This window comes from Nelumbo lutea, chromosome 1 (assembly GCF_056320005.1).
Source record: "Nelumbo lutea isolate HS-2025 chromosome 1, American lotus-T2T, whole genome shotgun sequence".
Classification (NCBI taxonomy): domain Eukaryota; kingdom Viridiplantae; phylum Streptophyta; class Magnoliopsida; order Proteales; family Nelumbonaceae; genus Nelumbo; species Nelumbo lutea.
The window spans coordinates 143430272-143442984 of NC_142684.1; the positions used below are offsets into that span (position 1 = coordinate 143430272).

A 12713-nucleotide genomic window follows, 5' to 3' on the forward strand; every position below is an offset into this window, starting at 1 on the left:
CGGTGATTTAATACATGGTTGAGGTTAATACAATCTTAGGATACCAAGAGAGATTTTGAAATAAAAACAAGAGCATCTTAAAATACATTAGAAATGTGTAACAGTACACGTGGCATACCGTCCATTATTAATTTATATTTTGAGAGAGAATAGTACAGGTGGCCAAGTTTTAAAACCCCCAAAAGTACAAGGATAGGCCCCTTGACCCCTGAGTTCTCTACACAGGCCACTGGCTTTGCTGTTTGAAGCTCTAATAAGTCTAACAAAAATACCATCACATAATTGTCTAAATCCAACTTCATTTCTAAACAAGTAATTAAGTTTCTTAATTAAATGCTAGGAAATCGATCCACCTTAACAAATGCCCAAATTTTTGGCGGAACAGGTTTTCTCTAATTAATAATTTAATTGTGATACTACGGAAATTCAATGCTTCCAAGTTCCAACAACCAAGTGGTCACGCTGCATGAAAGAAGAAGCACATGATCAGATTCTCTCTCTCTCTCTAGAGTTGGGTGGGGAAAATCTTGGAATTCCTATGAGCTGTGAGATGTGGTATCGCATGAAACTTTTGAGGATTATCGGGAATTGGAGATCTTTTCCCTGGCACTGTTAAGACAGACTACCAGTAGCAGTGATTCAAGAATTCATCTGAATCCACGTACCAAGAATGCTATTTGAATCCTCAGGCTCATAGAATCTAAGAATCATAAGTCATCTCAAATGGGTCTGCTCCAAAACAAAACTACACACACCTATATATGATACATTAGGGCTGATGAGACTTCACAAAAGTTTGGTGCATGCATGGTAAACTCGGGTAGACGCCAGAGAGTTTAGAAGTCTGTCCAAGGGCCGGGGGAACAGATGAAACCATGTCGACAAGCAAATTGTAGGGATAGGTCCATCCTCCTTCCTCCATACCAACCCCACTGGCACTGTGCGGAGTGGAGGTTGAACAACCCACTCAATGAAAAGTGATGAAAGCAACTCCATATATATAATTAATATATGACAAATACATAAGATCATTCGAATTTGACTTTGATTTTTCACGCCAAAGATAGGTTACTTAACAAGGGTCGAACTCCAACTGGATAACCAACCTGCAATCTTCAATTTAATTTAATGCCACCCAAGACAAATTTGTCAAAACAAACCTAAATTAAGTGGGTTAGCGTTAATCACTCCAAGCTTGTCCAAAACTAAGCTGGATGGTTAATTTGTCGCCAATAAGGCTTTTAATTTAGAGCAGGTCTCTGGTCTCGTCCCATCCAAGTCAACTTGTGTTACCAATGATCTTCTCTATCGTCTAACTCTAGGATTATATGGCAGATGCTACTACAGTACTAGACAATAGGTGGTATATAGACATATACCAACCCCTTCTCAGGTCTCCTCCTTATTTTTCCAACACATATTGTCAAAATTTGAGTTACACTGAACTCCATTCACAAGTCATAACCATATATATGATTGGCGTACACGAAATTGCTATATAAGGGTCCCTCTTTATCATGTGCAGATCATAGACTGTCCTTTTTGTGAAACAGTAGGCCCAAAGTACTGGACCTTAAATGAACCGATGGAAATGCTAAGTTGCTTTGTCGTTTTTAATTTTCAGGTCCTATGCCTGCATGTTATCTTCGTAGAAATCCAAAGTTGGGGGTAGAAAGACCAAATCGTTACCAAAAAACGAAAAAAAAAAAAACGGAGAAAGGCCAACGGCCTCTCAAACCAAGTCGGCCACTCTCTTGTTTTTTGGGGTTAAAAAGAAAATAGAACCTGGTTTTGAGAAAAGCTGACTTACAGCTGGAGGACACTGTCTTTTTGTCTTTATCAGAAACTGCATCCATCAAAAAACCAATGGAACACGATTATTTATTGTCTCCCAATCTTAAGTTCAGTATTCATCGATATTTTCAAATCTACTTTTTCTTAACAACTTATGGTGAAAATGACAGTAATTACGAGTTACTTTTTCTTAATTCAAGGTTTCCTGAAGTCTATTTGCTCTTCTAGTGACTCGAAGTAAGCTGTTTTGTTCAATTCAACAATGTTACAGTAATGGCCGGTCCACTTATATTTTTTGCACTACTAAGTTATATCTGTTTTATACATTAGATATTTAGATCCTGTTTGCCAACTTATGTATTAATATGCACATAATTGCCACATTTCACGTTACGGTTACGAAAACGCTTCCTTGCCGAGTTGTTCTATCAAGGGAGGAGAGCGGGAGAGGGGGGTGGCGGAGGGACCAGGGGAACCATGATTTCCCTACGCGTGCAAGTAAGGTGGGCTGGGTCGGATTCTATCAATCCAGGCCTTATCCTAACAAGTGGGTCTAAGGCCCGAGCCTTGACTGAACCCAAAGTCAAGCCTGAACTGCCCAATTCATTTTCAACCTGTATTGAAATCTTATACACTTGGGTTAAGCTTAGATTTTTTTTGGTATTTAACACAATACATTAACAATTATTGAAATTTGTTTAATCTCTAATAATAGTCTAATCTGTATTCTTTGAACATTCTTAGTTTCAGCTAAATTAATAGTCTAATCTCTAATAAATAAGACTAGTTTAATTTCTAATAATTACTAAAAATTTATATAAAAATACACAACTATTGAAAATAAATTTATAATGAAAATATATCTAATAAAAATACAATAAATATTCAAAATATATTAAATTAGTCAATAAATAGTATAATCTCAAATAATAGTTTAATCTCTAATAAATATTAATCAATAAATTATAAAAAATACATAATTACTAAAAATAAATTTCTAACAAAAATACAATAAATACGATAAATTAAATTTCAAAAGTTAAACAATAGTTCTTTAATCTCTAATGATTATTGACAATTTACTGTTAAGTAACAAAACAAAAATAGATTTATAAATAATTATTGAAAACATATTTATCAAAAAAATACAATAAATAATTATTGAAAAGAAAACAAATATTAATTTTAGTATATATATATATATACACTATTATTGTGAAATTATTACTAATAAATATTATTTTTTTGAAAGTTATTTTCTATAATTATTAATTGATATAAGTGAAATTATTTATTTAGAACATTTTTTAGTTAGTTGAATTTAATAATCTGTAAAATTATAATTAGTACTATTATTACATAATTCGTTATTAATTTTGTAAAATATTAAATTATTATTAATATGAATATTATGAAATCTATTATAGTTATTTTTCTACTTTTAAGATTTATTTTTTTAATTTATTACACAATTTTGTTATTTTAACTATTTAAAATTTAGTCATATTAAATAGTTCATTATTTAAATATTTAAATAATATGTAAAATATTTAAAATTTTTCATTATTTGAATTTTATTTATTTTAATATTATTATGTAATATTAAAAATTTTGGTACATAATTATTTAGATATTTTTAACATTTTTTTATTTAAGATATTTAGTTATTGAAATATTTAAATAATATTTTATTTTTTAATGTTAAACTTTTATTATTTGAATAACATTTAAATTGAGTAATTCATAAAATTATAATTTATATTGTTATTACATATTTTGAAGATGAATTTTATACGAATATATGAATATTATTAAGTCTATTATAATTTTTTTTTGTTTTGAATAAATATTTTAAAGTTAGTATATAATTTCATTATAATATTTAAATAATTCTGAATTTTTTTAATTAAAACTTTCTTTAAATAGATATAGATAAAATGTGTGGGAGAGGATAAATAGGAATTAGAGATGGTTTAGAAGGGTATCTCTCTACATTAGAGATAATTCAAGATATAAATAGGAGTTAGAGATAGTTTAGGAGATAAATAGGAATTAGAGAAGGTGGTGCCACTTGGCTAAACATTAAAAAAGTAAATCCCTCTTTCTTTATGATTGTTAGAAATAGTTAGGCATATGTTATTTGCTTATTGGTATGTGAAATTAAAAAAAATAAAAAAAAAACAAGAAATTAGGAAGGGGTTGAGAGTGGACCGTCTTGCTATATATATATACAATAAACTAAAAGGTAAACTACTATTAGGTCAAAAAAAAACCGTAGCTATACACCAAAAGGTCACTACAAGAAATAAAGCTACGGGCAAAAAGGTATATTCCTATTATATAACTTAGAGAACATAAATTATTAATATGATGTACATAAAAAACATAACGGGACTAGTATGCATCATTCACAAACAAACATACAACATCGTTTGAAGTCCTTAACAAACACCAGACACAAAGACAGCCAAAACAATTCAACAAGTGATTGAAATCTATGGAAATGGCACCGTTTTACAACAGAAGATAAGATGGCCCTAGAACAGACATGTGGTTTTTACCCAAGCTGCGGCCTCTTAAGCACTCCAGACCCATTACTTGAGAATGATCAACAAAGAGGTTCACCTGAAAATGCAGCCAGATAAATAATTAATGTTTTGTATTGGTGCAATCCATGACTTAGGTAAAACCATTAAGAATAAGAAATGCCAAATAAGCAAGCTTGGTACCCTTGGTCCATATTGTTGGACAAACCACTCAGAGGTTTTGGGATTTGACGCTTCAAACATGGTCTTTTCAAGTCCTAGGTGACCAATTATCTTTGCAATAATGTCTGTACGGAGTGAATCGGCATATCTGCATACATCATCAGCATCAATCATGATCATGTCTGCTCCGGCTTCCAAGCATCTCTCAGCCCTTCTGATCAGCAAGTCTACATCCTCAACAATTTCTGTAAATCAAAATAATGGTGACTAGCAAAGTAAGCATATAAAATGTATGGTGGATAAATTTTATTTTATTTATTTTTAAATCAGAGGCTGCCAAAAAGGTCAATGCATAGTTCAGTGGTAAAATCTCAGGATGTCAAGCATGACAGTGTGGGTTCAAATCTGAAATTGGCGTGCATGAAAATGGCAAAGGTTAGGTCCATACAAGTTGACACCTCCCAAGACCGGTAATAGCTAGGACCAACATGAAAACCAACAAGACGCAAAAATTCTGTATCGTCAGTTTCCTATGACTATTTCTCTTTTTTTTTTTTTCAGTTTGATATTTACATTCTGACACATTAGGATGGCTATTAACATCAGAAACCGTTCAAGCCCCCTAACTCTCATTAATTATCATTTTGGTGACCTTCGATACCAACACAATATGCACAATACAGTGTAATACATATTGATACTTTGAACCTTGAACATCATTACTGACCTAGTAGGCATTTTTTAAAATCATGCTGAAGCATTACATACATGGTTTATCAAGATAATGGTAATTGCAGAATAAAGAGAAATATTGCAAAATTAAAAAAAGAACCCTATATGAGATGCATGGAAAAGACAAAAGAAGGAAACTAAGAAGACAGCAACAAGTCATTTTACTTGTGGCCATAGTTTTCCTATGTCAAAGCATGTCCAAATGCTTTAATTTGGCACCATATAATAGTCATTTCAATTAGCCATCCAATTCCCTCAATATCACACAATTGGAGGAAGTTGTGGCTGAAACATGGATGGCACACAAATTTATTACAGACATCACTACTTCAATTTTATTTATCTTGTCTTCTGTCCTGATTACTTTCTATTCATGTTCTCTGAATTTAAATAGTAGTCTCTATTTCCAGTCCTACAGTCCTTCATTGTTGTTGAAGTCTTCTACATAATCACCAAAAGCATGGAGATAATTGTTTCATGCAAACGGGAATTGAACTTGTTTACCAAATGAGAAAGATGTAATATCAACCCCTTTGCTGATTATACATTTCCACGTTATGAAGAAAAAACGTTATCCTTTTTATTGCTCTTTAATTTTCCCTCCATTATAGCCACTTAAATTATATTTTCTTTCTTTATCAAAATCCTTGGATTTGCCACAGGAAAAGGCCACATCTATGCCTTTCACACCATGTTTGTAGTCTCTTCTTAGGAGCTGGTGAGATGATCACACATCTATTGATTTCCTGTCCATTTGTGTCCTTTCTTTGGTCTTGGTTCTCTTCTCTCTTTGGTTGTAGGTGGACCCCTCCCTTGGATGTGATAGGCCTCTTTGACCCAAATTTTTTCAAGCAACTGAAGAAGCGGGAAAGAACTGTGGATGGCTACAAGAGCAGCAGTGCTTTGGTCAATTTGGGAAGAAAGAAACAACAGGATTTTTAAAAGCATGGCTAGATCCAAAAAGGAAATTGTAGAAGTGACTACAAAATTTCCACTGGCTGAAAACGATTGATGTATTTAAATTAAAGACTTCTCAGCTGAAGATATTTATAGGAGTTGGGGTGTTGTGGCAAGCACAAGCTCTCTTAAACCTGTGATACAGGAAATTTGGTCCCCACCAATATAAAACAGAGTAAAGCTGAACTTCGATGGCAGTTCTATAGGCAACCCGGGACCCTCAAGTATAAGGGGTGTTGTCAGAGATGGTGAAGGCAGAACTTTAGCATTGGTTCTCAGGGCCAATAGGAGTGGGTGACTCTGAGTGGAAATCATGGTATTACTGCAAGGAGTAAGATACGCAAAGCAGTTTGGACTACAACAAATAGAAATAGAAGGGCATTCGAACTTGGTAATAGGATGGCTGCAGTCAGGTAGTTTGGGTGCATGGATACATAGACAATTGATGAAGGAGTTTGTCAGCTTAACAAGGGAGATTGGTGCTTGCTTCAAGTGGACAAAAAGAGGAGGGCTGGGCTGGCTTCAGACTGCTACAGTAATTGAAGTTCTTAAAAAGCAAGCTAAAAGCTTGGGGAAAAGAGGAGTTCAAGGCCTTTGAAGAAGAGAAGGGTAAAATTCTTGGGGAACTAGAAGAGCTGGACCTCAGAGATCAAAACTGCAACTTATATGAAACAGATAGAAGGAGAAGAGCTGACCTGAGAACTCTGTGGGAAAAACTGATTAGAAGGGAAGAAATTTACTGGAGACAAAGATCATGGGTGAAGTGGCTAAAAGGAGACAATAACTCCAGATTCTTTCACTCTTACGCTTCAGGAAGACACAGGAAAAATCTCATCTCCAAACTCAAAGTAGGCCATAGGGAAGTGGAGGATTCAGAGGAAATTACTGAGGCCTTTCTCTCTTACTTCAAGAATCTTTACACTAAAGAATTCTCTAATCAGTACTCTCTGGACAGGTGGGAAGGGCAAGAATTATCAGAAGAGAAGAAAATCTGGCTTGAAAGAGAGTTTGAAGAGCAAGAAATCAAAGAGGCAGTATTTCTAATGGATGGAGATAGGGCACCAGGTCCAAATGGATTCCCAATGTTCTATTTTCAGCTGTGTTGGGATATTGCAAAAGAAGATCTCTTGGAGGTTTTCAGGGACTTCAATTCCTCGGCCATTGTGAACAAAGGATTGAATTCCAATTTCATTTGTCTCATTCCAAAGAAAGGGGGACCCTTGGAAGTAAAGGATTCAGACCGGTTAGCCTAGTAGGGAGATTTTACAAGATTTTAGCCAAGGTGCTATCAAGAACACTAAAAGAAGTTCTAGGAGACCTAATCTCCTCAAACCAGTTTGTGTTTGTGAAAGGAAGGCAAATAGTGGATAGCATTCTTATAGGTTATATAGCAAACGAATGTGTAGAAGACAGAAAAGTAAATGGAAAGCCAGGGGTCATAGTTAAACTAGACCTTGAAAAAGCCTACGACAAGGTGGATTAGGAGTGTATTCACCAAATTTTAAAGGTTATAGGCTTCGGGGGGGGGGGCTAGAACCGAAAGGCTACTTCAAGGCAAGTCATGGTCTGAGATAAGGTTGTCCTCTATCCCCCTTTGTCTTCACTTTGGTGATGGATATATTCAACCAGCCATTCAACAAAGCTAAAAGGTTAAACTTGGTAAAAGGTTTTGAAGTGGGAAGAGATGCTCTCCATGTCTCACATCTACAGTCGCAGATGACATTATTTGGAAGCATCACTAGACAACATAACCAATGTTAAGAGGGTGATAATTGTTTTGAGTGGGTAACTGGTTTGATGGTCAACTTCTCCAAAAGTAGTGTTGTGGCAATAATTCGGTAGAAGCAGGTCTGTTGGAATCTTTTAAAGCCGTTCTGGGATGCAAAGTGGAGTCCTTGCCAATCCTCTACTTGGGGATGCCACTAGGAGGGAACCTGAAAAATATCAGCTTTTGGGGACCGGTGTTGGAAAAATGCGAGAAGAAACTAGCAACTTGGAAGAGCTGCTATTTATCAAAAGGGGGCAGATTCACGCTCTTAAAGGCCTCTCTTGCAAATCTGCCAATCTATTATTTGTCGGTCTTCCAAATTCCAAGGGAAGTCAAATCTAAGATTGAGAAACTTCAAAGAAACTTCTTTTTGGAAGGTGGTGGGGAAAAAAGAAGTCACTTAGTAAAGCAAGTATGCAAAGCTAAGGAGGAAGGTGGATTAGGTATTGGCCATCTCAAGGAGAAGAATACTTCCTTTTTGGGGAAGTGTCTTTGGAGATTCCCCAAAGAATCAAACTCTCTATGGGAAGTTATCATCTCTAGCAAGTACAGGACAAGCTCCAACGGTTGGTATAGCAATCTCCAAAGTAGGTAATGGTAGTAGGATTAAATTCTGGAAAGACCTCTGGTGGGGCCACTCTACCTTAGCTGAGTCTTACCCAAGACTCTTTAATCTAACACAAGATCAAGATGAAACCATTTCTGCTTGCATTCCTGCCTCTTCCTCTGAAAACACCCTGAACCTAAGCCTTAGAAGACCCCTAAGAGAACCAGAGATCACTGAAGTAGCAGACCTACTCCAAGCTTTAAAGGAGGTTTACATCTCACCCAGTTCCCAAGACTCTAGGATTTGGTCCCCTCACCCAATAGGCAAATTCTCTTCCAAGTCATTCTACAAGGTTTTGACTACAGGTGTTCAGACCTCCCCCTTCCCGTTCAAGAAGGTATGGAATAGCCACATCCCCACAAGAGTTTGCTTCTTTGTGTGGGAAGCCAGCTTGCAAAGGATCAACACTTGTGACCTCCAAAAGAAAAGCTTCGGAAGACTTTTTCTCCCCATGTTTGCACATTATGCTTGAGTGCAGGAGAATCAACTAATCACTTACTCCTCCACTGCAATGAGACAGAAAATTTGGCACCACTTCCTGAAGATGGCAGGGATAGTTGGGTTGCCCCTGAAAGCATCCAGGACTTCATTCAACAGTATCAGGATAGAGGTCTTAGCAAAAAAGGCAAAGTCTATTGCCAAACAATCCTACATGCTGTGTTGGGGGGAGTTTGGGAAGAAAGGAATAATCACATATTTGAAAACAAGACAAAATCTCATGAGGAGTTAGTATCTCAAATTACTCTACGCTGTAATCTTTGGGATACTAATTCTGATATGTTCAAAGGAATCTCAGTAAATCATCTCAACAGAAATGCTCAGGTTCTCTTCTCTCAGCCGATCTCCCCCCTGCTGTTCCCCATGTATTAGAAAGAAGGGAGGGAGGGACAAATCTAAACTTTGATGTGAGCTCATCAGGCAACCCAGGAGCAGCTGGCATAGGAGGCATAGTAAGAGATGAAAGAGATATTATTGTGTGGACTTTTAGTGGTCCAATAGGTGTCACTGATTCTACCAAGGCGGAAATGTTGGCAGCACTCATGGGAATCAGATGGTGAAAAGCCTGAGCATTCAAAAGTTAACCATAGCAGGAGATTCAGAAAATACTATCAAATGGTTAAGAGAAAAAGAATGAGGTCCTTGGAGACTAAGTCATTTCTTGACAGAAGCGAGATAATCTCTGAATCTGCTGAGTGCTAATCTGATTTAGATTCCGAGGAAACTAAACTCAATTGCAGATGTTTAGCTAAGTTAGGAGCACACATGGATGTAATGTATAGTGACAACTTGATTCCAATGTAATCCCCAGGGGTTTATCCCAGGATCTAAATTTTCCCTCCTTTAAGATTTATTTGGTTAGTTGAAAACACCAATTCTCAGTTCTTGTATTCCATTCATCCATTCCTAACCCAGTTACTTTCTCTTGAAATTTTTCCAGAAAACTAAATTTCACATCAAGTTTTAAGTAATGTCCAGAAATCAGATAGTAGAAAGCTAAATTGTTGAGTTGCCTTGAATCAAATTTATTCATCAATATTGGAGTTTTAACCCTAAATTTTGTCTTGGAGAGTCTATTTTTTTTATTTTTACATCAACCTATCATGTACTACACTATGAACCAAAAGGGATCTCATGTAAGAAAAGTTCAAAGAGATAGAGGAAGAAGAGAAGGGAAATGATTATCTACCTACAAACAAAAACTTAAATGTCTGGCTTTACTTAAGCTGAATAAAAACTGAAAGCAGCCATAGCATTAAGTTAATAATATCAGCCTTGTCAGCATTGACCATACAAGTAAGCATTCTTATTAATTTCAGAGAATCAAATGTCATTTCAATAAAGAAATTTATTGGACCATGTAGAGAACATTGATGTGGGCCCCACAGCTGTGGTCCCACTCTGTCCGTAGGGTAGAATGTATCTAGTTCCAGCTGTGGTTATTTTGCTATTCTGTTATTTCTAGTTTCAGTTTTATATTGTTTGTTATTTGTTAACAGTTATGATGTAAACACCAAGGGCAGATATGTCCTTTCATGTAACTAGCATAACCTATATATATTAACTTAAAGTGGCGGCGGCAGAATATTGACGTTCTATTCTTCTCCTCAAAATCTGTGTTCTATTACTCTTCCATCACTCTTTCTTCTACATCTTCTTCACTTTCTCTTCTCATCGAACCTGAAATCTCTTAGTGATCAAGACTGAATAGCAGTCTTGAAAACCTACATGGTATCAGAGCCAAGTTAGGGTTTTTCGTGTGGGTCTAATACCAGCCAACCACATGAGAATCTCCTAGGACTGAAAGCTGAAAAGGAGGAGTTCGCAGACTGATTCTTGGAGATCGCCAGAGGTACTAGCAGCTGTTGGAAACTTGCTAGGGTTGCAGAGTGTTGGTGGTCAAGAAGGATCAAAGAAGGCTAGGGTTCAGGTAACCCTAGAAGGCAGCGAACTATTTTTTCCTTGTAAGTTGTTTACTTTTTAATAGTTCTTTCAGAGAAGATAGGTTGGACCTATCTGGAGGGGAAGGCCGAACCATTCTAGCTCTTTCTCTCTTCGGTTTCCTAGGGTTTTACAGCAAACCCTGGACCGAACTGTGTTTCTCTCTACTCTAGGGTTTGAAAGTGATCTGCGGCAAGCCCTAGTGGTTGACTGAACCCTGTGATCTACCTAGAACTACTCTTAAGTTGATTGGTAGGTCCGATCAGATTCTAGGGTTTCTTATTAACCCTACTGCAAGCCCATCTATATAGTTTGGACTGTGCGACTGAATTGCTTCCTTTCAGGATTGATTAAAACCCTACCACAAGCTCATCTATATAGTTTGGACTGTGCAAGTAAATTACTTCCTTTTAGGACTAATTAAAACCCTAACTTTCCCTAGCATATCAGTTTTGTTTTAAAGCTGTTCTCAGAGTTCTAAGGGGGTTAGAGATCTACAGACAGCTACTGCTGTGCTGGCTAGTTGGTTTCAGATCAGAATTACTTCGTTTTGGTGCACATACACTGAGATACAGATCACGCCTATACTGTTTTGATTGTGATTGGTGATTCAAGTACTGTTTTGAGACTTGACAGAAATGGAGTCTAAAATTCAGGCAGAAGGCAGTCTTGGGAACACCAGTTATGGTGGTATTTCTGAGATGGGTGGTCAGATTACGACCATAAAGTTTGATGGATCAAACTATTTGGAATGGGCCCAATCAGCCATGATGGCTATTGGTGGAAGAGGTAAATTAGGGTACCTCCTGGGAGATATGAAAGAACCTTCCAAGGGAGACCCGACATATACCAAGTGGATGCAAAAAAACTACTTGGTTCGGACATGGCTGTGTAATTCTATGCAGCCTCATATTAGCCGAAATTATTTGTAGGCAAAGACAGCTAAGGAGATATGGGATGTTATGAAAGAAACTTACTCCCAACCCCTTAATGTTGCCAGAGCATATGAATTGAAATGTGAGGTGAACACCCTTAAACAAGGAGAGAAACCGGTATCGGCCTACTTCTCTACCTTGAAGTCCCTGTGGCATGTGATTGATCACTTAGAGACTCTTGAGTGGGAGAGTCCCAAAGATGCTCAGACCCATAGAAAGCACATCAAGACAAACAGAGTATTTGAGTTCCTGGCGGGACTGACTCAGAATATGATATTGTGAGGCAGCAGATTTTGACTAGAGACAGTGTGACTCTCTCTCAAGCTTACTCATTTATACACAGTGAAAAAACCAGAAGGAAGGTTATGATGCAACCCATATCAGCCTTTGTAGCGGCTACACCCAAATCAAGGGGTGATTCAGAGAAGGACAAGAAGAAGGAAGACAAGAAGGATGTAGTATGTGAACATTGTAAGAAACCCAAACATACAAAAGAGACATGTCGGAAACTGCATCCCCACTTGGTTCCTGCGAAGTTAAGAAACAAGAAGGGCACTGCTCATGTAGCCATGAACACTGATTCAGCATCCTCATCTGGCACAAAAGGAACATCTTTGGAGACCTTAGCTGCAGTTCGGGCTGCCCTAATACAGCTAGAAAAGGAGGTTGGAAATTCAGCTCAGCCACCGCAGCCTCCATCAGCCCCTGTTACATCTGCCTTCGCCCATTCAGGTACTCGAGCTTCAGCCTATCATGCCTCAGCTCCAGGTACT

At 36.9% G+C, this 12713-nt stretch overlaps 1 protein-coding gene across 3 annotated transcripts in view; it reads right to left on the bottom strand.

The window, feature by feature from the left end:
- Positions 1-4106: 4106 nt before the first annotated feature.
- The window catches only part of HSA32 (Aldolase-type TIM barrel family protein), a 28987-nt gene continuing 20380 nt past the window's right edge, over positions 4107-12713 (bottom strand). For all 3 annotated transcript variants that reach the window (XM_088948477.1, XM_088948491.1, XM_088948483.1), the window contains 2 exons: positions 4524-4747; positions 4107-4419 (listed from right to left, as the gene is read on the bottom strand). In XM_088948477.1, coding sequence (XP_088804603.1) covers positions 4309-4419; positions 4524-4747 — 335 coding nt within the window. In that variant the 3' untranslated portion in view covers positions 4107-4308. The remainder of the gene's footprint in view (positions 4420-4523; positions 4748-12713) is intronic.